Here is a 24,738-nt window from a genome sequence, read left to right as displayed (position 1 = left end):
GCAAGAGGGTCGCTAGTATATGTATATTTTACACCAATAGTAGTAGTTCTTTTTTTGTGAAGTTAAAGTTTGCCTGGTAGAGATCACCTGTGGGTGGCTAGTAGATAAGGCCGCTTTTACACCGTTTTTCATTTGTTTCTTTGTTTTCTGTTTTTTTTTGTTTAAGTTAATTTATGTTTGTTTTTCGTTTTGTGTTTTAGTTAATTAATTTTATTTTATTATGGTGTAATAGTGTTAAAATAAAAATAAATAAATAAAAATAATAGTTATATCATTATAAATTTTTAAAAAAATATTATTATGTAACCTAATTATTTTTTTATATTGCAATAACATACAAAGCATTTAGACTATATTTAATTTTACATATATTATATATATTTAATGATTACTTTCCTTTAAGATCACTGGCTCACACTATAAAAGGTAAAAAATGTTCACACATTTGTCGGTTAATCGCACTCACTCTTCGTTAAAAGTAATCAGACTTGACAGGCATTACACTCACGGTTGTTTCTGATATGCTTATACAAGACGTATGGATATTTCATATGAAGTTGATAGACGTTTCGTTTTATTTCTTTATTAAGAGTTGAAATATTCATAATATAGTAGTAACGGTAATAGAGTTTGAGGTAACTTTCAAGTCTAACTCGGTGCAAAAAAAACCGGTGATAAAAACAAATAAATAAATAAATCACCTTCACGCTGTTTCCCGCACCTGCAGGGTAGGCAGAAGGAATCTAGTGTTAAAACTCTCCGATCCCAATTTGATTTCGCCGCCACTTTTTATTTTTTTTAATCGCTAACCAGCAGCGGCCATTTAATTTTAAATATTCAGCCTCAATCAATAGCAAAAGAAAATAAAAAAAGTAATACGTAGCGACAATATTTTAATTATAAAAGGTTGTTAGCTAAACGCGGCAGAGCGAAATTTTTATTACTTTTTACTAACGCGAACAAAATTAAATTCCATACGTATCGAATAGGTCTACCTACCGTTTAATAAAAACTTTTTACAGACATTCATAAATTCTATCTAATACCCATTTGCGTGTTTTTTATGTAAGTACGTAAATGTAAATTTACGAATCTTTGAATGTTTAAGGTTTAATTATTTAAAACAGTTTGCTTTAATTATAGTAATTAAATGAGTGTTATATACTACACTAACTAACTATATAAATAGAGTTATTTATAACTGTGTTTGTGTTATTTATAACTGTGTGAGTGTTATATACTACACTAACTAACTATATAAATAGAGTTATTTTCAATTCGATTTAATAGTATTATAACCCTCACTTCTATCCTCCAATATGCCAATAATGTTTTAAAGAAATTATAGTTCCTAAACCATGTGATTACATAAACAAATTAGAAAAGATCTCTGACCTAAAGTTTTCTATTCTCACAGTCTATCTTGCTTACGGTAATAAACATGAAGCTGATAAAAAAGCTGACTTGTAATTACATTTCTTCTTAAGCTGCTAAATTTAACCATAAGACTTTCCCATTATACTTATTATGCCTACACAACAGAATACGCAATAAAAAATATAATTACATTTTATACAGCATTAATAAGTCAATTTGTAAATTTCATGTTATAAATCCCTTACCAGCCCACGCATCATAACATAATATCCATATCTATATTATAAATTCGAAAGTAACTCTGTCTGTCTGTCTTTTACGCAAACAGGGCCAAACCGCTAATTTAATTGTGATAAAATACTCATATAGAGATACTTGAGGGTCTCGGGATGAACATAGGATACTTTTTTTTCTCATATTTGTTATATTTTCGATATATATCAATATATTAAAATACTTATTAATTTGACATGCAATTTATTCCGCCATGTCAATAACAACCGTCGCTTTGCAAATCGTTGCTAAGCAACGATTTGCAAAGTTCGTTGTTAGAACGTCACCCAAAATGAGCTTTTTTAACGCATCTCTCTATTGAAAACTGAAAATAATTTCATAAATATATTTAATAAATATTCGTGTAGTTCAAGCGGGCGTAGCCGCGTTAGGGTCCACTAGTGTTAAAATAAAAGAATCCGAATACATACTCATCTTATGCTCATCTCGATTTAAGGCGCTTGTGCCGTACGTAATAAGATTAATCGATTTTAACCAAATTCAATGACGTTACATCTTGAGTTACAAGTATACTGCAAGTCATTTGTAGGCCGAATAAAAATATAGGTACCTATTCATGTTATTTTCTACACTTATTTAAAAGTATTGTTGTTGTAAACAGAACATAAATCTTGACTTTTGTCACTTTGTACAGGAAAAAATAGTAAGTGGAGGCCCCAATAACTCACATTCATGCAGCTCCAACGAATTAGGGAAGTTATGGCAGTGCAGAAAAACAAAATCAATTTTCCAGAGGGTGATATATCATTGAGGGCTTATTCTGTTTCGTAATGCAAATGGTAAATGAAGAAGGAAATTACCATATAGCGTTTAATATGTAATATTCGTAAGTAATGGTGTCAAGCAGTTTATTTTATATAGAAATTGGAATTATATATTAAGAAACGTTTTGTGATGGTTCTTGGTTTGAATTTCTAAGTGATTAGGAAATATTTATTTCAAGACGTATGGATGTTTCCCCGAACTTTTTAAGTAAAATATTTCTCTATTGCACCGTCGTCGACAAGGGAAAAATTGAATTATTTGTTGTTTCTATCCCGACTGACTACCCCGACTTCTGTTTTTTATTGAATTGTAAATGATTTTTCAATGCCCTATTGCCTTCAGTAAATAATACCAAATTCTATACTATCACAAAAACTATATTTATTCAAGATATTTAATAGTTGTGCTAAAAACAAAAATATGAAAGTAATACCGCTGAAACTAATGTTTTCAAGTACAGACAATGCAAACGGCGTGGACGTAGCTTTGCTGGTATTAATCGCACTCATTGCACTCAGCTGCACAGGAACAACACAAGGTTTTTTTTATAATATAGTTTAATTTATGTGGTGACTATAATGTAACTTCGAGCTCAGTAGGTTAAAAATAAATAATTTTTGAAATGAAGGAAATAGCAGATCTACGTAAAACAAAAAAATATAAAAGAATAAACCTATTTTTGAATAATAAGTCTATTATACCAGATAACTTCAGAAAGAAAGCCGAGAATTCGGTGGAGTGTGAGAAACGGGACTGTCTTAAAGTGAACGAAGTGTCTTAACACTGTGTTTAAAAGTTCCTTCTGTCTACCCAGCTAGTTGCGGAATTATATTCGAATTGGATACGATTCTGTTTCATTTAAATTAAAAATATTTTTTTGCAAATTATAATTTTTAAAATTCATTTAGAAATAGTTACCATCGTTTTATTTTTGTTATATTTATTAAAATGTCAATAATGATAAATTAATTTCTGATGCCGACGCCTTTGACATACAATACACTATCATTCATCATTTCGATGTCTTTGACAGAGCGTCGGATTTGTCGAATATATAGAATAGTACAATGGTTATTTTAATGGATATATAAAATAAAATACACGTATACTCTGTTTTTTACCTTCACTTATCTCCTCTAGAGGGAAAATTGTTGACTTTCCTGATTTCATGCAACTATGCGTATTGAATAACGGAACCTCCCCTCTAACCAAAAGGAAAAAACGTCCGAGCACAAAGTGTGAATGTAAGTGAATACGACAGATTCTAAGTTCGATTTCCACTCGAGAAATAAATATTTAATATTTCCATTTTCTTCGCTTCCCTCTTCTCATTTGTATCGCCGAATGCTTCCAGAATTCGGCGGAAAATGAGGAACGGAATGTCTTAACACAACGTTCCCTCTATCTACCCGCTGTGAGCGGAATACAACGTAAATTAGATACCAATACAATACCTACATAATATTATCGTCGTCTTCGTAAGATGCTAAAAATAATATACGTAAATATTATTTTTACCTTCAGTTACGCACAATGTGGTTAAAACATTTCTACGCAGTAATCGCGGTCGTATCGTAGGCATATGAAATAATAAACTTGAACTTCAACGTTCGTTGAATTTTTATTTTAAAATGAGATGCCTCAGATAGTTATAAGAGGCCGTGTTCTGCCACTCAACGCTCAATGCCTCAGAAATTCGTCGGAAAGTAGGGAATGGACTGTCTTAACATTAGGTTACCTCTGCCTACCCTCTTATAAACGAAACGTATAAAACAACTATATGTATAGTATAGTAATATTTGAAAATTAAACAACTTTATCAAATATAATATAACCTCATAGTTTTTTGTAACAATATTTAAATAAGTTATAATATTCATCTTATACTTTTAATGTCCCTGTCTAAATTCTTGAGACGCCCACGACAAATATAACTTTACTGTTATTGCCCAAATGAAACTTCACGAACCACCCTTCTAGTTTAATGTTATTACTACACTTTATTTTATTAAAACCTCTGTGATCTAGAATTTGACACAATTTACTGAATATTTTTAATTATTATTTTTAAAGTAGTAGGTACATAGATAAAGACTGAAGGTGGTTTGAAAGACTTTTTTAGGAAGGTACTTCTTTTTTCTAATTAAAAAAATCCCATAACATGTTATACAATTGTTATACAATTTAATCTTTTTTTCTCTTCTCTGTATCCCGGACATAGCATAGTACTACTACAAGTAATACTTTTGTATTTTCACGCATTTTCACAAATAATTTGTGTTGTATTTTCACGTATTTTCACAAATAATCTGTGAACAACGTTTTTAGGTAATTTCGCAAAAACTTTGTAAATCCGACACAAACCATTGATAGATTGATTTCACGTTTGAATAAAATATTGAAGTGTTTTAGTGTCAAAGTCTATCTAGTGTTTTGACGTGACGTGACTTTAGATGGTTTGTCAATCGTTGAAAAACGCTGTACATACAGCGTGAAATGTGTAACCTCGTGACGGTCAACTGAGTTTTTTTAATTCAAAATTCTGTTTCTCTTTTCTAGATGTAATGATTGATCGATGGAAAATTGAAAGCAGATGTTAGCAGGTGTTTGATGCGTATGAAAGACATATAGGGATGAATTTGACAAATCGCATCTCTGGAGTTCCACGTATATGTGTATATAGTTATCTATTCATCTCATAGCATTAATTTACAGTCGTTTAAGTCCCCTTTAAAATTTCCATCTATACATACTTATGCGATATTAAAACCATTAAGTCAAAGTAATTAGTTAAAACCCTCACATGATTTACTTCCTTAAAACAAGCACATACCAATATTATTTACGCGTGTACGTATTTGAGCATCATAAATAATGTAAAAAATGGCACCGCGGGACGCTCTTCAGCTTTTTATCTCCCAATCTTTATATTTCCGACTGACAGGATTTTTTATCATATAAATCTGCATGTTTACATTTAAGAACATTAACTTATATTACTTTATTAATCGCTTCATTTCTTCAAATTTATCATGATTTTTTAAAGATGTTCTTTCATCTTATAAACTCAGTGCTTACCTACCTGACCAAAAAACATTACTTGCATTTTTTATCTTTTGTTTATACCTTATTATTTTTAATTTTACTTATCTCCAGAGTATGCTTTGAAGTTTGTTTTACCGGAATGGTATGGAGAATAATTTTAAGCATTATCAGAGTGTGTATTGAACTGAATACTATCGTGAGCAGTCAGACCACTTTGCCACTATGGCGTTAATATATGAAATATGTTAATAATTAATTTGCACAAACAATCGACGAATAAATCTAGATAAGATACAGAATAATCAACGATAACCTATTTGTGATTTAATAATACGCAATGGATCGTTAGGCGAATTGGCTTTACCTTAATTAACTTACTACAAATGTATGTTTAGATTTAGATATTTTAATAAATGAAATATTTAATATTTTTAATTCCTCGCCCTGATAACGAGACAAAACGCGGCATTTAGTTTCGCCGCCATAAAATGCACTTCCTCATAAATTTGGCGGAAAGTGAGGAAGCGAAGCGAAATACAGAGTGATGCTAAAAAATTCTAATAGTGATAAGGTAAATGATAACATAATAATATAATGCGAATACAATATTGGAATTTTAATGAATTCTGCTTTTAATTTGATGCAAATCTAGTTAAAAGGCATAAAATAAAGAACCTTATACCTATTAAAGGCTATCAATATGGCTTACTCTCCCACTGCTCCACCAGGTTCATGTTTATACATGAGTTAATTAAGAACATAACATTTCGTATATTGTCCTCGAGGCAACAATGGGTGCAATTCTACTACTAGTGTTTTCGACACGTCTGAAAAGTTCGGACAATCTTGTATGTGTTAATATAAAAATCTAAAGAGACTGCTGAATTAACTGAATGGCAGAAATTAAATAAGGATCCGTCGTAGAATTTTAAATGAAACGGCAAATTTGAAGTGCGATTGCTACGCTTGCTTGCTAATTCGTACGTTATACATATGTACAAATAAATCTAATTTTGTTAAAATGGTATACAGTATAGACTAAATAATTTTGAAAAAAATAAAATCTTCTTTCAATAATAAATATTAGTTATATTACTAAAGCCATTTTTTTGACTCTGTATCCCGCACACAGCAATGTAAGCAGAGGGAATTTAGTGTTAACTGTTAAGACACTGAGTTCCCCATTTTTCGTCAAATTCTGAGGGCTTTGCGTGTCAAGTGACGGAACTCTACGCCGTGCTTCGCCTCGACATAGAGGGAAGAATATGGTAATATTAAATATTTCATTTCCTCGAGCGAGAATCAAACCCATAGCCTATCACGTATGCAAATACACTTTGTGCCCAAGCACATGCACACACACATATATATATATATATATGTGTTTATATATATATATATATATAAATTATTTATGTACATAATACAAGACTAAATCCAGTCAATTAAAACGCCTTAGCGTGATAAAATGAGATTGAAGGAATTCTTATCTCGCAATAATTTGGAGTACGTTTCCTTCTTTGCCAAGGTCATTGCGAATAAGATGAATTAGTCGGCGTATACTAGCAAGCACTCCTGGCGTCGAATGCTATTTATCTATAGGTGTAGATTACGAGTATGTTAGTATTTTAACGATTATTGATATTATGTCAAATTATTACAAAATTAATATAAAAGAATTTACAAAATCGCTTTTTTTTGTAATAAATTCGCGATACTTTTTATACTTCTGATTCAATAATAAATATTTATATTTTTATTATAATTGTACACTACGATATTTTTTTAATTAATTATGTAAAATGATATAATATTACTTAAATCTACTACAACAGAGAGACTAAAATGGATTCATTTTTATGAAACTTCTAAGAACAGGAAAATATAATACAAAATAAGCTGTGTTTTAAGTTAATGCTACGACAGCAGCCGGGGACTGTGGAAATATGAGTCTATTTATTTCTCCTATACTATTCGTTTACATTCTTAGATTGGAAAGATAAATGTATGTAATTTAGATGGACTTCTGTTTGTGACTAATATACTTAGTAAATCATTGTTTTAATCTTTTTAAAATATAATATTTAAAAATTTTATATGGATTAGAAACTTCTGTAGTTTGCTTAAGTTGGGTAATCTAGCCTCAAACCAAGCTATGACACGGTACTCGTACCATTCCGTGTAGTTTTGATTGGATGGGGACCGGAACTGTCTTAATGGGATGTCTTAACACTAGGTTCACCAGGGTCCCTTTGCCTCTCCTGTTATGTGAGGAATAGCACGTGAAGCTAAAAAAAACTGTTCTGTCACCATGTTATCTTTATACTTTCCTATCCTATAGTTTTTTATTTTTGTAATTCCTTTTGTAATCCTATAGTTTTTTTTGTAATTTCACGGTGTATCACGCACATAGCGAGGTAGGAACCTAGTGTTAAGATAATCCATTTTTTAAAGATATTATTTTCTTTCCTCATTTTTTTAATCAAACGCGGCAGCCTCGTTCTCGAGACTTTGAATTAGAAACATTATAATATGTAGAATGGCGGAATAGAACGCTGCGCTTTGTCTCTCCAGTGTGGAGAATTTGAACTCCTCGGATTATGTAAAATAAATTGAATATATTTATATATTAAAAAAATATCACGTTAAATTTTATGCTTATAACGCTTTTAAAATCGTCGCACGGTTGTTGCATATTAAATTCCGCATATTGAAACTATGAGAATATCATCTTAATAATGTCTTTATTTGTAACAACGGTGTTAGATATCCGGTTATTCTAAAATTACAATAATTATACAGGTATAGATACAACACTACGGGAATTTATATCTAATTAATAATTTATAGTCTATGAATCTTATTCTTTTTTTATTTAAATAGCAATAATTTTAGAGATATTAATATTACACATAAAGTTATTAAATGGTGTCAAACATATTAATTAATTACCATACATAATCGTTTAACATTAAAATAAACACGAAAATACGATTAAGAAAATAAAAATCTAGTAAAAACATTAAACCGCAGATAAAAAACTTAAGCAACTGTCCTGAGAGTAACAAAAAATATATCAGTTCTCTACATAAATATTTAAGATCGCTATTTATAGACTCTCTTAAAATATTTTAAGTATAAATTGCTTAGCTGATATTATTGAGAGCGGCCATTAATAATAATGATACAGGTCATATGTTACTGGACGGGAGCTAAATAAAATACAGATTTCAAGATATGTATGGATTTACAACATTTACTTTGGGGGAGAATTATGTTGGAACACACTTTTGTAATTGAATAAGGCAATGATTTTGAAATAAACATAAATATGATATGCGAGTCTTACGTTTAAGATAACAACAATTTATTTTATATGCTTTATATGTTGCATCGTATAAATATTTAAAAATAATAATATAATTTAAATATTTTAATATATCTACTCCTTACATACGTCGTGGTACAGTGTTTCCTTCTCACGGTTCCCATGTGGCCGACAAAGTGCGATGTTTTCAACTTTATATAAGCGCATATAGATATGATGATTTCGATTTCCTCCCAGGAAAATTAATTATATAGTATTTCCACTATCTTGGTTCTGATTACATTTGATTGAGTTCCTTCACTCAACATACATTGCTTTGAAATATTCAGCGAAAAGTGGAGAACGGAGTGACTTAACATTTAAGACTACGAGATAAAAACAATACATTTCTACGTCAAAAATATAGGTATGTAATGGCATCCAAGAATGTCCAATATATTATACAATATAATACAACATATATTTATATAATATACAGGGTGTCCCAGGAGCCAACGATAAAACGAAACCAGGTGATAGACCAAGTCGTGACAGTTATGAGAAAAATATAAAAAAAAATCTTTGTCATGTATTTTTCATATTATATTGATTTTAAAAAATATCGCAAACACCGACACCCTGTGATGGTTTTTCAAGTCCCAGGACTACAAATATTACTCTTTGTTCATTTTTTTTCTGTAATGTAATCATGAGTAACCCTTCTGTGAATTACAGTTTAAGATTTAAACATACCTGCATCAGTTTTCAATAAAATGTGGTGTTTTTGCCAAACATTAAATTCAAAATATTTACTACACCCAACTTTAACCGACTGTACTATAAAAAAAATGTACTACACTGTTTTTGCAAGTAACTTTAAAAGTTGGCGCATTTATTCTGGATTCCGAAATGGTACGACACTTGCTGGATTACTTCTTTGTTGAAGAGAGAAAAATCGAAATACACGATAATCGGGATGACGTTCAGCTTTTTGGTATCTTTTCCGATACATTCTAGCTGCAGCATTTGCGTTACATAACCATTCTCCATGAATGAAATGCATATTGGCAATGTGTCAAAGACCGAGTATATCGCCTGCGAGACCCCGGACTCGAGCACTGTCCTTATAAGTCCTGGGTCACCCCTTAAGTTGGAAAAGTTCAGGTACCTTGGATCCGTCATGCACGAGTCTGGAGTCATCGATCACGATCTCTATAAGACGGATAAGAGTTTGGAAAGTATCCTGCAATCACAGACCACACCAGTGACCTCCCTAAACTAAACACTTAGCCCAGGCAACGCTTATCCGACTTAGGGGCTGGCCCAGGAATTATAAGAACAGTGCTCGAATCCGGGCTCTCGCAGGCCATATACTCGGTCTATGACACGATGCCAATATGCATTTCATTCATGGAGAATGGTTATGTAACGCAAATGCTGCAGCTAGAATGTATCGGAAAAGATACCAAAAAGTTGAACGTCATCCCGATTATCGTGTATTTCGATTTTTCTCTCTTCAACAAAGAAGTAATCCAGCAAGTGTCGTACCATTTCGAAATCCAGATTAAATGCGCCAACTTTTAAAGTTACTTGCAAAAACAGTGTAGTACATTTTTTTTATAGTACAGTCGGTTAAAGTTGGGTGTAGTAAATATTTTGAATTTAATGTTTGGCAAAAACACCACATTTTATTGAAAACTGATGCAGGTATGTTTAAATCTTAAACTGTAATTCACAGAAGGGTTACTCATGATTACATTACAGAAAAAAAATGAACAAAGAGTAATATTTGTAGTCCTGGGACTTGAAAAACCATCACAGGGTGTCGGTGTTTGCGATATTTTTTAAAATCAATATAATATGAAAAATACATGACAAAGATTTTTTTTTATATTTTTCTCATAACTGTCACGACTTGGTCTATCAGCTGGTTTCGTTTTATCGTTGGCTCCTGGGACACCCTGTATATATTTTACATATATATATATCACAATATTATATATATTTTATGGTCGACAGTCATGTTTAATCTCATATCGTACATCAGTAGGGATTAGAATTTCACAATTTAATAAAATATCAGTAGGTTCGTCTTCGGAAACGACTTCCTAGCGCCGGCGTCTTAATTATAACTTGTACTGATTAATGGCGACGTCCGATATTTTTCAATTTCGTTTGTTGCTCATTTAATGCTTATAAATCAAATGTTCAGGGAAAGTGAATTTTTATTTTGTAATAATTTATTATGTTAACATAATCCTGCTTATTATTTTTATAGCGGAAAAGTCTTAATATTTATTATTTAATCATCCCATAATTTTATCAACCTTCACGGTTTTAATTTACTAGAAAAAGAAAATGTAATGAACAATTAAAATTGAGGGTTACTATTAAATACACATAAATAAATACAAAAAAAAATATCTTCACGATGTGTGTTTGCTGTATGCAAAGTAGGCAAATGGAACATAGTGTTAAGACACTCCGTTCCCCACTTTCCGCCCAATTCAGGAGGTATTGCGTTTCGAGTGGCGGAACTCAACGCCGCGCTTTGCCCTGACACCAGAGCGGAGAAAGGAAATATGATTAAATAAATACTTTTCTATACAAATATCACATACTAGTATGTACCATTGATATAAAGAATATGATTAATCACTTAAATCTACTTCTTATTACCAGTTTAAAACTGTCATAAACAAGACTTATAATATTATCATACGAGATCATCGACGAGGTACAGTATTAAACTGAACTGAGCTAGTTTGGTAACCAAATAATAAATATCGGAACTATTAAGATTCAATATCGAATGTATCGGCAATTGCGAAATGGATACATAATTGTAGCGCACACGTTGTTTGGCAGGTAAGTGGAGCTATCCAACTAAGTGTAAAAGTTAATCGTTCGCTAAAGGTTTCTTAGATAAAAGAGTGTTATTTTCATGATCGGGTTATAGACGCGTCGTGCCGCGTTCACACCGGTCGCCAAATGTAGAGCACAGTGTGGTTAGCGGCGATGCCTCCGAGACCGACCAAAATCAGTGTAAGCTCCACACGAAGGCGCTGCGGTCGCGCGCTCGCCCCTGACGCCCGCCTCGCGACTTCACCCTCGCAGTCGTATTACTTGATATAAACTTTGAACTATCAGTACACTTCACTGGCTGTAGAGCTAGGAAGTGTTTTAAAGTGTAAAGTGTTTTAGCAGTTGGTGCGTAAGTTAACGACATATGGCCATGCCTGAGGTCCGGTTGTTAGACGTATTGGTCGTGCTATGATAGAATGATAGGCGAGCACGTGTGTACTTATTTCATAGAGGCTCACCGTTCACTTATTTTTGTTATAGGCAATTAATAAGAGATTTGTTTTTTTTTTTTGGTAAATGTTGATTTTGTTATGTATTATAATAGTTGGTCCTATATGTTTTATGTTTATCATAACATTTTTTACATTGATTGGAAAATACTTAAATATATGTTATATTTTTCTCATACAAAAGTACTGTATAAGAATTCATTTTCTCAATCAATTGCATTACGTACTCTTATAAAGTAGTAAAAATGTTTTTATACATAAGTAGAAACCAAAAAAAACTGAAAAACTGCACTTGTATATATGTCTACAAGACATATTTAATTTTCACAACTTTCCTGTTATAAAACCCTTATAATATACTGTCTCAGCATAAATCCTTTTCGGGAACAATGAATACAAATTACTTCCATATTTTTATTACCAGTATCATGTAAATAGATAAATATTATCTTCGAACAATACCTCAGCATAAGCCCTGCTATCTCTACACAAAAGGTTATTTCATATCATAAATTCACCAATAACGATGCGAGTGCGAACAACTGAACAAGTTTTCCATAATAAACGCCATACACTTAATAAGAATAGTAATAAAATATATTCAATGCTAAAAAATACACGTATAAGAACGTAGCCATAAAAATTTAAATCTTTGTAGTGTGTTTTTATTGGGGATTGTTTCTTATGATAGTTGAGACTTGAAGGCATCTTCTAATTTTATTTCTATAACCATATAATTGTATACTATTTTCATGTTTTAACTTATGTTATAACATTATTAGATGTCGACAAAACTTTTTAATCAAAATTTTGGAAAAGTCTCGATAGTTTCTAGAAATATATTTTTTCTCTCGTAGGTACACGTACAATGCAAACAAATACAGAAAATTAAGTAGATATTAAGTGTAAATTTAAAGTTACTAAAAGCCAAAGTTGTTAAAACTGTAGGTACTATTCAAATTGATATTCAATACATATTATTAAACAGTTGAGATCGGTTGTAAGAGCAAAGAGTGACTGTAAATGCTATAGGTTCATTTCTTCTTTCTGGTGTCGAGGCAAAACGCAGCGCTGGGGTCTGCCACACGACACGCAAAGCTCTTAAAGCTTTACCTATACAGGAAAATAATTCTGGAATTCCGCGGAAATTTAACTAAAAGGTAATGGAGTATAAAGATTTCCATAATCAGTTTCACTCAATTCTTATACTTCCTTCTGCACGAAACGATGAGTAAGAAATGCAATATTTTTAGTAAAAATAAAAAATATGCACCTATTAATTATAATATACTACTTTAATATTTTAAAACATTAGTAATAATGATTCTTACAAAGAATTGCAATTTAAAACATGAAAATATTTTAAAAAGGCTTTACTTGTCTACGCCATTCCTTTTAATCCTCACCAGCATATTGCATTTAAATAATTAATAGAGCTGTGGTGCAAAAGATTTTATTCTCTAAGGCATAATTAAACAATTAATAATAATAAAAGACATAATTAAAATTTCATTTGATGAATTGAAAATGATGTTATTCTTATACTAAATATAGAAATAATTTCATTCGCGAAGGTCTCCCATCTACCTTAGGAAAACTAACTAACTTTACTGTTGAATGAGATTAGGATATCGTAAAGTACTATATAGGGAGGATTGAGTTAATCGTTAAATGCGCTATTAATGGCGGTCACCCAACAACGAGAAAATTTCACACAACCTAAAGTACATAGAATATATATAAAAAAAATATTAAATATAATTAAGTAGTATAATAAATACATAAATACATTTAAGTAGTATAGATTTTGTAAGATTTTTATTTTAAAAGATAACTCTTTTGTTTGATGATTTTATATTAATAATGAAATAATGAATGCGACCTCCATTTTAGTTTTTAACTGTCCGCTGATTAATTAGCAACTTCTTGTTGGTCAATATTTATAAACAAGTCATTTTCATTAACACTAAAATCATTAATTAACCTTTCACGATAATTACTGTCACGGAAAAGTAAAACGAATCTGCACGTCACTTAATATCTCAATTAAAACGCTTATATAAGGGCAAATTATAAGTAGTTTTGAATACATACGTATTATTATTTTTTGCTTCATGCTGTATACTTTATTGGGTACGTGGGAACCTGGGAACTTACTATATATACTTACTGGGAACCGTTCTCATTGAAGCATTGCATCTGATGAGTAGCGGAACTCAACGCCACGCTTTGCCTTGTTACCAGAGCGAAGAAATGAAAATATTAAATATGTTGTTCTTCCGAGTGGGAATCAAACTAGAAGCCGCCATGACAGCCTCAATACTATATATATACTTACATACATATATGTATATGTATATATGTATATATGTATGTATATCTTATGTTTTTAAATTATGACAAAATTACGAAATAGATTGCATGACACAATACGTCATTCGACAATCAGACTTGCCTTATAAAGTTAATCTGCAATGGGTATTATTGATTATATTGTTAAAGTTGCGAAATATAAAAAAAAAAAACATTTTGAGATACGATTATCGGTAATACCGTAAGTCTGTAACATTTAAAGTGCTTACGTTGTTTTTGTGTATCTCAAAATGTATTATACATAGGCTTAACAAAAAAGATACAAAAATCAATTGTATATATGTATATGGCTTAAAAAATTGATATAGTGAAAATGTATTAGTATAGTGATAACAGAATTTAAAAAATCCAGCTTTAATTTACTTATTAAATAAATAACAATAATTTTTAAATAGTATAGAAGCAAAATATTGTCTTCAAAATAGTTAATGATTTTTATAGAATTTTATTTTAAAAGGGAAAATATGTCTAAATGATTAATTCACAGATTATAAACTAATAAGTCAAATAAATAAAATCTAGAAAGAACAAGTCAACATTAAAGCCATCGTTAAATTAACATGCTTGTACTATAGCAAAAGTAAATACAAACTCCAAATATAAAATAAACGAAATAACTACTTTTCAAATAAAATAACATAATAATACCATAAATTGTGTTCCGCGCAATTGAACAAAGTTAGGATACTATTTAAATGTAAGTCGCAAGTTTTCCGGTTCACTTTATAGCATTATTTAAGATCGCCGTAAAATTTACGGAGACTTATGAGACTCTCCGACGCTCGTTAGGTTCCCGATTCGAAATTTGATTTTGTTAAATAACATAAGTTAAACTTTGAATTTAAACCTGTAAACTTATATAATAGCTATGTGTATATCTTGTACCACAAGATTTTTTTAGATTTCATAAGATTTATCTTCACGCTATCCCTTCTATAGTAGAGTAAGTAGAGGGAACCTTGCCCTACACTCCGTTCCCCACTTTCCGCAGAAAAAGGATTTCGTGTTGAGTGACGGAACTCCATCAGGTCTTGTTACCAGGGCGGGAAAATGAAAATATTATTAAAAAATAATTCCCCCATGTTGGAATCCATCCCACAACCGTCGCGTTTACAATCACGCGCTTATCACCACTGCGCTAAGACGCCCTTGTACCAGAAAAGTAAATATGTACGAATGCATAATAATATACGAAACCAGTCTTTTTTAGGTCTTTTACATATTACCTACAAAAATGTAACATGTCTTCAGGGATATGACAAGTAGAATATATAAAAGAAAATGACTTCTCTCATTGATATGCAATTTCTTGAAATAAATGGAGAAAATATGTACCTACGTAGTTAAGACCGTCGTGGCGTAGGGTATATATGTATGTGCATAGTTTCTTTGAAATTTTATTTATATTTCAATGTATTTCTAACTATTATGATCCGTCGTAAATGAGCTAAGAAATGTTTCATATTCTGGCTGGCTTTTAATGCCAATTTCCAAAATAAACAAGTAATTTAAGTATTTAAATAATTGAATAACAAATACAATATTCTTTATAATTAGACATTTTAATCTCATTTATGGTATGATGCAAATCACTTAAACTAAACATTTTTACATATTTTAATAATAATATTAACGTTACATACTCCTATGTAATCTATATATATTTTAGACTTTTGTGTCTCTTGGGGCAAGACTACAGTAGATAATAAGAAGAAACTATTTACTAACAAAAAGTTTAAAATCTATGGGCTTATAAATCGCGCAAGTGAAAGTAAAGTTTTAGATGAAAGAAATTAATTTAAAGTTATTTTATTTTTCTTTAGTTATGGTTATTTTAAAAAGTATAAATAGTGGAATAAATACTAATGGTCCTCTTTTGATTTCATATTTTTAATTTATCGATATGTTTGAACCAAATCGTGCAGAGTAAAACAAACATATTAACAAGATAAATAAAAATTAAATCAAATCAGCTTTACGCTGTATCCCGCACACAGCAGGGTAGGCAGAAGGAACCTAGTGTTAAGACACTCCATTCCCCACTTTCGGCCAAATTCTGGAGGCATTGCCTGTTGAGGGGCAGAAATCTACGCCGCGCTTTGCGTCGACACCAGAGCGAAGAAATGGAAAAATAAACGTAAATAAATATTTCACTTCTTCGAGTGGGGATCGAACCCACAACCGTCGCGTTACAGTCACACCCTTGTTTTTCCTATTTACAATCTTTCTATACTATAAATAATAAACGTAATATTTCGATAGCGACATTGTACCGATACGGATGTTATCATAAATACTTGGTGTATTCGTTGGAATCATGAATAGTCAATCCTAATATTTCTGATCACGTCGCGTCCCTTGGGTTTTGGCCAACTTACTTTTACTTCATTTGACCTTTTTGGACAAAGTTTGAGACGGATGTAAAATTGTGAGCTGATTTCGTTCTCCCTTACCTTTGTAATTTATGAATACTTAACATTACTTAACATCCTCTCTGTAAGTATAAACAAGATATAAGTAGATTTTTGGAAGTTCTGGTTCTAGTGCTAGACGCGTTTCCCGATAGGTATTTTTTATAAGGAATATTTTGAATTAATATTTGCATTATTTGTGTTTAGTGTAATTTACTAAAAAAAATTGTACAATAATTAAAATAAATAGAACATTACATGAAATCCGTCAGTATCAGCTGTAAATAGTTAAGTATTAGTTTCATCTCATTTAAAATGTTGTTTGATTCTTAGCTAGGGCTCATCGGAAAAATAAATTATGAGAAAACTTTCTTGTAACATAAAAATATTGAAAGATATTGAAACTTTTTATATGCCTTTAGTACGCAAAATGCTTTTAACACAATGATTTTTATATAAGTGCATTATAAATAAAAATGAAAATACATAAAACCGTCGTAGCCCAGTAAAATACGTTAGGGTATACATACGGGTTCTAACCCTCGCGACCCACACAAAGATGAAAGGTAATGGATAACGAAGTAGCTATTATAATACAAATATCTAAGTATTTAAATATTAAGATTTGGAAATGGCGTGGGAAACAATTTGTCTTATATAAATAATAGAAATAGATCCATTATTCAATCTAAAACTTTCCAAGGCCTGTTACTTGCTGTCAGCACCATTTAAATTATTTATTATGTTATTATATTCTTAAAAAAATATTAAATTCTAAAACATAGTTTATATTATTATTATCATAAAATTTTATTTAAGTGCTTCACAAATTCGAAAGCACACATTTCGAGAATAAAACGTGAAATTTGGTAAAAGTTCAACCTTCATAAATTCCGAAAGGAGTAAAGTAAATATCAATTATAATTACGTTTTTTTGTTTGCAATTCTCGGCGCCGTGGGACGCCACTTTTTCTGGGCAGGCCTTCTTTTATGGGTGACACTTGCTAAATATATGGCTACTTTTTTATAAATTTAAATGTGTTTTTAAAGCCAATCGTGGCACAGGGGCACAGGGTGTAACTGTAAAAGCGGTTCTCTCTCTCTCTCTCTCTCTGGGTTCTTCTGGCATCGAAGCAAAACGCGGCGTTAAGCTCCGTCTCATCACGCAATGCCTCCAGAATTGGACGGGAAGTGGGGAACGGTGCATCTTAACACTAGGTTCCCTCTGTGAAGCAGATATTATAAATGTGTTTTTTTATCGTCCGGTGGTACAGGTCCAGCATGTAATATGCCACTAACAGTATATGTATGTTTTGTTTGGACGAAGTTTGGACGTTTAAGTGCAGTAAGATTGATGAAGCTTTGTGAACGTCAGCTTAAATGGTCAACAAGCCAACTTTGATACTAATGGTAGTGATTCAATTAAGTAGTTTCGTGTCCTTGTTACTTTGTACTATATATATTCTAAATTATTAATATTAAATAAATATTATATAATTGAGGTTTTCATATCGCAGTGGCTGGTTCTATACCCCCTTGAAGCAATTTTTTATTGTTATTTCTACCACAGCGTGCAGCTTAAAAATAATATCAATACTTTTGAATTTCAAATCAGTCAAAGTTAATTTTAATATGAATCATATTATACAGCATATTTAATTAATGAAGTATATAAATTATGTAATGATTTAAATAAATCAATTAGTCCCAATTACAGATACGAGGCTTATTAAAATTCAATGAACATCTATTTGAACGTAAATAAAACATGATATATCACGATAAAATATGTAAATATTAATTCATCGAATTAATTAATCTGTGGTAAAAAACTTAATGTGAACATGTACTTTATATTTTTGATAAAATATTTAAAAAGTTATCTATATTAATTAATTAGCATTACAAATACTCTTCTAATATCGATATGTAAATTTATGATATTATTCATGATTAAGTAATATAAAAATTATATAGTACGTTTAAAATAAAAAAAAATAATATTAAAATATAATATTAATTCGACAAGGTAAAGTAAAAATAATAGACTTATTATTTTATTCTCTGGATAGTTTTGAACATTGGAACTTACCATTCACAATGCAAAATCTAAGCATCTATTTAGCATTGTATGGACCGCGCGCGTGTGTCAGGCCCATCTGTGCTCACGTTAAGGTGCTCAGAATAGTACCTGGAACTTGATACCTCCAAGTATAGCCTTAAAACACCCCTTCAGTTTTTTTAAGCTTGACACTGAATTCCGCATAGAAAGGCAGTGTTAAAACACTCCGCTCCCATTGCGAGGGATTCCGTGTTCAGTGACGGAACTTTACACTCGGCATCAGAGCAAAGAAATGAACGAGCGAGAAACGAACTCACTACCTGATGCGTCCAAAGTCACAACGGGGTGTCTGCGCCAGGACCTGACCTCTTAAGAGACACGGAAATCCGAAAAAAAATATTAGTCTGCCGTCTATGCTATTAATGGCTCTAACCCATTAGGTTAACTTACTTAACTGACCGCTTTCCGTCACCATACAGATTACAGGAGTCAATCTAACAGAACCGCTACGACCCAGATGCATTCATTTTATCTTAATACGTAGTTTGCATAGCGTCGCTTGCAATACGAGGATCGCTGACGTAAACAACTGATGATTGTATACGCTACCACCGATCGTAATTACAGGATACATTGTGGTGCACCAAATTAACCGCTTTCGATAGTTAATTTCTGTTTATGTTAGAGAATCGATATTAGTTTCGAATTGAGCGAGTAATGATAATTCGATACGAGAGCTTTATAGGATATCGGCATTCATATTAGTTATTGTCTTTTGTTCTCGCTTCACGCTTTATCCTGCATTTAACAGGATACGCGAAGGGAACCTGGTGTTAAGACACTCCGTTCGCCATTTTCCGCGGAATTAGTGAGGTATTGCATATTGTTTTTTTAACAAAATTAATTGGAGGAATTAAAATTAAGTTACCTGTAAAAATCGGACTCTATCGTCAATGATTCTGACTGGCTTGTGTTGTGAGGTTTTTTATATAAAAGGGTAACTTTGAAAACCTCTAAAAGTTATTTGCATTATTTAGCCTATTATACACTAAAATAACTTTTAGAAACTTATTCATATAAATATTTAATATAGCTTAAGAATACCCTTATATATTTTTAAATGTATTTATGTAATAATATCTTTTGATTAAATTAAATAAATTACAAATAGATCCTTGTATATTGAATACATTTCTGAAGATATGTACAAAGAAATATTTTAGCGTTATTTTACATAAGGACATAAATATAAGTGTGTATGGTTCGTACAAAATTAATGTATAACTACGAAATATATCTCCAAATGTTCCAGAGATAAAAGAGTGCGTCCCTTCCTTTTCGAAACGTATACGAAGTGAAACGCACTGGAAAGATTTATGGTATATGTAAAAGTGACATTTATGACTGTCAAAGCGTCCCTATTAATTAGTCCAACAGTGGTTTCGTATGTCGTTAAAATGACATACAAATTCGTAACATCACATTAAATTACATTAACGGCCCTTTATATTATCTAGATGATTTTTCATGAAAATATATTAGTAAGGTTGCTCTTATAATTCACACTCACTGATGTGTTTGGATAGGTGGTTATTGGTTGCGCCACCACTGGAAATGACTGAATATGAATATATAAGTGCTATTTTTACACATTAAAGGTTTCTATAATCCTAATATTTGCATATCTATTTTATTGAGAATTATTTTTGTTAAGAAATTTACATATATAATATATCTTTATCTATGTATATAAATACATATGTTAATCATATATAGTATAAAGGGAGGTGTGGCGCAGCGCACAAACGAGACGTTCATATGATCGATTCCCACTCGGGGCAAATCACTGTTATTTCGCAACAAGGCAAAGCAGGGGGTTGAATTCCGCTATCGAGCTGAAAAATAGTATATAACTCTAATGAAACATGTAAAATATTCCGCTATCGAGCTGTTAAACATTAAAATTATAAAAAAAACGTGGTAAAGTAATGCCATGATGGGATCGCTTAATACGGTACATGCAATGAAACGAGCATAACAAATGAGAGGTGCAAGGCGTTTAGTGCTCATAAAAAGCCCTAAACTGACCAGACCTCATATTTGTTTATATCATTTAAATTCCAAACATTTCACAATTCCTTGTAAGTGCTGTTTAATTTTTACTTTGTCGGTTTCACGTTGTTTCCCGCATATAGCAGGGTGGGCTGAGATAATCTAGTATTAATATTCCGCTCCCCACTTTCCGTCGAATTCGGGAGGTTTTGGTCTTGTGTGGCGGAATTCAACTACGCACTTTGCCTCGACTCCAGAAAGAGAAAATGAAAATATTAAATATTTAATTTCATCAAGTGGGAAAAGCAATGGCCTTACTTTCTATTTATTTTGCTAACTTGAAAAAAAAAAGGATTATAAAACAACATATTTCCTAATAACCAGGACGTAAAAAGTTTAATATTAATATAGGCATGTGTACATAACAAGATAAAATACGATTAACACGTTTAAATATAAAAAAAAACGCCTTTGAATAAATGTACGTAATAAAAATGACAGTAATGGCCGCGTTAATCGTCTACTTAATTAATCTACAGTATTCAGTAGGGAAAAAAAAGCAGAGATACTTACAAATGAAACGTAAAGTTCACACTATTCGAGTTAGATCTCTTTCGTCGGTTGGTATTTTTTTTAATTCTTGCAGAGCTAATAAATTAATTTATTTTTAAATAGAATTAGAAATTAATATTAGATATACTACTGACGCCGACGTGGTTTAGTGGGTTAACGTTTGACTGTATATGTGACCGAAAGGTCTGGATTCGATTCCCGATAGATAAAGCGTGGCATTAAGTTCCTTGACTCAACGCATAATGTCTCAAATTCAATCAAAAAGCGGAGACTGATGTATTTTGAAAGAAGAATCTCTCTGTATAACTTTTTGTTTGGTAAATAGGCTTGGCGCGGCTCTTTGCTTCGACACCAGAGCGAAGAAATGAAAATATACATGAGAAGTGAATATTTAATTTTCTCGAGTAGCCCACAAGCAATCGCGTACACACTTGTACCTCTGCGCCACTACTGGCCTCTAGATATGAATATACATATTTTTGAATAACTATTACGTCCATTCGCTTTAACTACAGTTTATTATTGAGTAACACCGAGTTGATGGCAATCACTTATTTATTTATTAACACACCAAACCAGTCTCAAGAGCTTAATGATTTTGCGTAGACTAATAAAGAAATCAATTCATGAGTGCGAGAGTCAGTACAGTGGCGTAAGGTACCCACTTTATGTGTTCCATTTTTAAATGTGTACATTAATTAAATTAAAAATCATGTTTCTCATATATACTCTGTGTTAACTTTTTAAGGTAAACAAAATTAGGCACAAGGTACGTTTTTGGTATCAAAAATATTATTTATTGTAATGTTGAATGTATAAAACATATTACTTACGACGCTTATATCAAGTTATAATGTTTGTTAAAGCTGGATATAGTAATCTCAATTCACAATATTTTAGTACATAGTATTTTTTTTATAATGTCACATATCTTTCGTGTAAAGATATTCCGTTCTCCATTTGTGCATAGGGGTCCTTTGATTTACTAGAGTGCAGAAATATAATCATTTTATCGATCGATACACCGAGTAGAATGGAACTAACGACCAACGCGAGTAGATATGGCTTCAAATTCCTCATATTTGGAGTATCAAATTAAATTCAAAAATAGATAAAACCATAGTAAAAAAAAGTAATACTGGATAAAAAAAGTAAATAATATATTTCTTTATATTAATAACTTGAACATTTATCGAATTAAGGAGAATCGAGCTATTATACGCAATGCCTATACTTGTCACTCAGAGAGGTCGTTTGTCCCCCATTCCTCGTAACGTTCATTTGATGAGATTACCAACACTGTCATCATCTCTCATGTTGTAAAGCTGAGCCAAATATTTGTTCAAAAACATCATTTTTTCGCTTTATCTTTTATGCTTCAGTGGTTGCGAATAGCATTTAAAGCGCAAAACAAAATGTGCTAAATATACTTTTAATCATGTTAGAAACTGCCTTATATATCGAAAATTATATTTTTCGAATAACTTTCGAGTAGTGTTTTCAGAAATTAGCATAGGTTTCGGTCACACAGCAATAAATGATGGGCAACAAACAACCACCCTAATACTTGGAATGTTGTGTTTGTTTCGGAATTGGCAATAGTTTATTTATAAATTTTGAAACTAATAAACTATTTTATTTCTATTTTTTTTCTAACGTAATAACTTACGCCCACTTCCACCACCACCATTCAAGAGAGTAGATTTACAAGGAATTAAAAAAAACACATTTAAATAAAAGTTATTACCATCAAATTGTAGTTATGCTTAACTTTCTTTTTTCCACTCCATTTGACAATCCTATCTCACAGAACACTATTACTAGTACGAATATTATTCTCCAACAGTTTTCCTATAAAGCGACTCATTCATTTGGCGACAATCTTACATATGTTTTTGTCAGTCAGATAAAAGCTTAATTTTCTCTTGTTTATGTTTTCAAACAAAATGTTTCATCGCTAACTATAACCAATATAAAGAAATTGTGACTGTAAACGTGACAGGTTGTGGGTTCGATTCCCACACGAGGAAGTGAAATATTTAATATTTCTATTTCCATTTTCTTCGCTCTGGTGTCGTGGTGAAGCGCAGCGTTGATTTCCGTCACTCTACATGCAATGTTTCCAGAATTCGGCGGTAAATGGGGAACGGAGTGTTTAAACATTACATTCCCTCTGCCTACTCTGCTGTGTGCGGTATACAGCGTGAGGCATCATTTTTTTTTTTACAATATATTTTTTTTACAATTAATTTAAAATGTAAAATGTTAAGAAATTCTTGTTAATCAGTAATAATGTTATAGGTATTTTGTATTTCTATAATGTATACAAGTAAATAAATAAAATCTGCACCAACAAAAAGTCGAACTTGTAAAAAGTTTTTAAGATTAAGTGCTTAAAGGACAGTGACGCAAGGTCTAAAAGGATTTATATACGAGTGCGACGCTGGCGAGACGCGGTCTACTCCATGATTCTATCTCGAAGCTTACGAGACGTTATTACATTTAGACTCATAGATATGTCAAATCAATGTCAATAGAGACTCTTTATTTCGATAGCTCTCTTGATACCCAATCGATGGCCAGCCCATATTTTCTTTAAAGAGGACGCAGACAATCATTGCATTGAACTTAATCGCGTTTATACGATTATTTGAATCGATTTTCTTTTTTAGTCGAACAGTGAGCCTCTCGATAAATTTAGCGCTAGGATCGTTGATAACTGGTTCGAAACCGAGTGGGGTGTGATGAGTGAGCGGACATGATCGAGGTGTGTAACGTGCGGTGATGGGAGCGAGGACTGCGCACGATGCGCGCGCGCATTGATGGAAGAGTCCTGGTCGTCGGGCGGCGCGCCGCTCCTGCGCACGCGGTCTCTGCCTCTAGTCCTCGAAGCCAGCGGCGCCCCTGCACGTCAGCCGAAGCTCGATCCTCGCCAACTACTTACGTTAACCCGCCATTACTACCCCGAGGGAGGCTGGGGCTGGGGGGTTGCAGCAGCCGCTACCATAGCACAGTTACTAGGACACGGACTGCATCAGGCCGCCGCTGTTTTGGCCGTAGAAGTTGTCAAGCGATTCGGACCAGAGGTTCGCATGCAAGCAGGTAAGAAAAAGTTACAAAGATATCAAAAATGTATAATTAATTTATATACGAGTAAGCTTTTTG

General features: G+C 31.9%; 1 protein-coding gene across 5 annotated transcripts in view; it reads left to right on the top strand.

Annotated features, from left to right (window-relative positions):
* The window catches only part of LOC146529314 (monocarboxylate transporter 10-like), an 87,460-nt gene that overhangs the window by 48,173 nt on the left and 14,549 nt on the right, over positions 1 to 24,738 (top strand). Inside the window, exons 1-2 of one of the 5 annotated variants that reach the window (XM_085202351.1) lie at positions 11,834 to 11,998; positions 24,246 to 24,675. The exons of 1 other annotated variant lie outside the window; for it this stretch is intronic. In XM_085202351.1, coding sequence (XP_085058477.1) covers positions 24,396 to 24,675 — 280 coding nt within the window. In that variant the 5' untranslated portion in view covers positions 11,834 to 11,998; positions 24,246 to 24,395. Of the gene's footprint in view, positions 1 to 11,833; positions 12,033 to 23,896; positions 24,676 to 24,738 lie in introns of those variants that run through there. 3 more of the 5 variants (XM_085202350.1, XM_085202352.1, XM_085202354.1) reach the window with 3 other exon arrangements.

Source organism: Heliconius melpomene, chromosome 18, assembly GCF_056956725.1.
Source record: "Heliconius melpomene rosina isolate 202511_hmr_F chromosome 18, ASM5695672v1, whole genome shotgun sequence".
Taxonomy (NCBI): Eukaryota; Metazoa; Arthropoda; class Insecta; order Lepidoptera; family Nymphalidae; genus Heliconius; species Heliconius melpomene.
The sequence above is the reverse complement of the archived record's forward strand: the minus strand, read 5'-3'. Positions and strand labels throughout refer to the sequence as shown.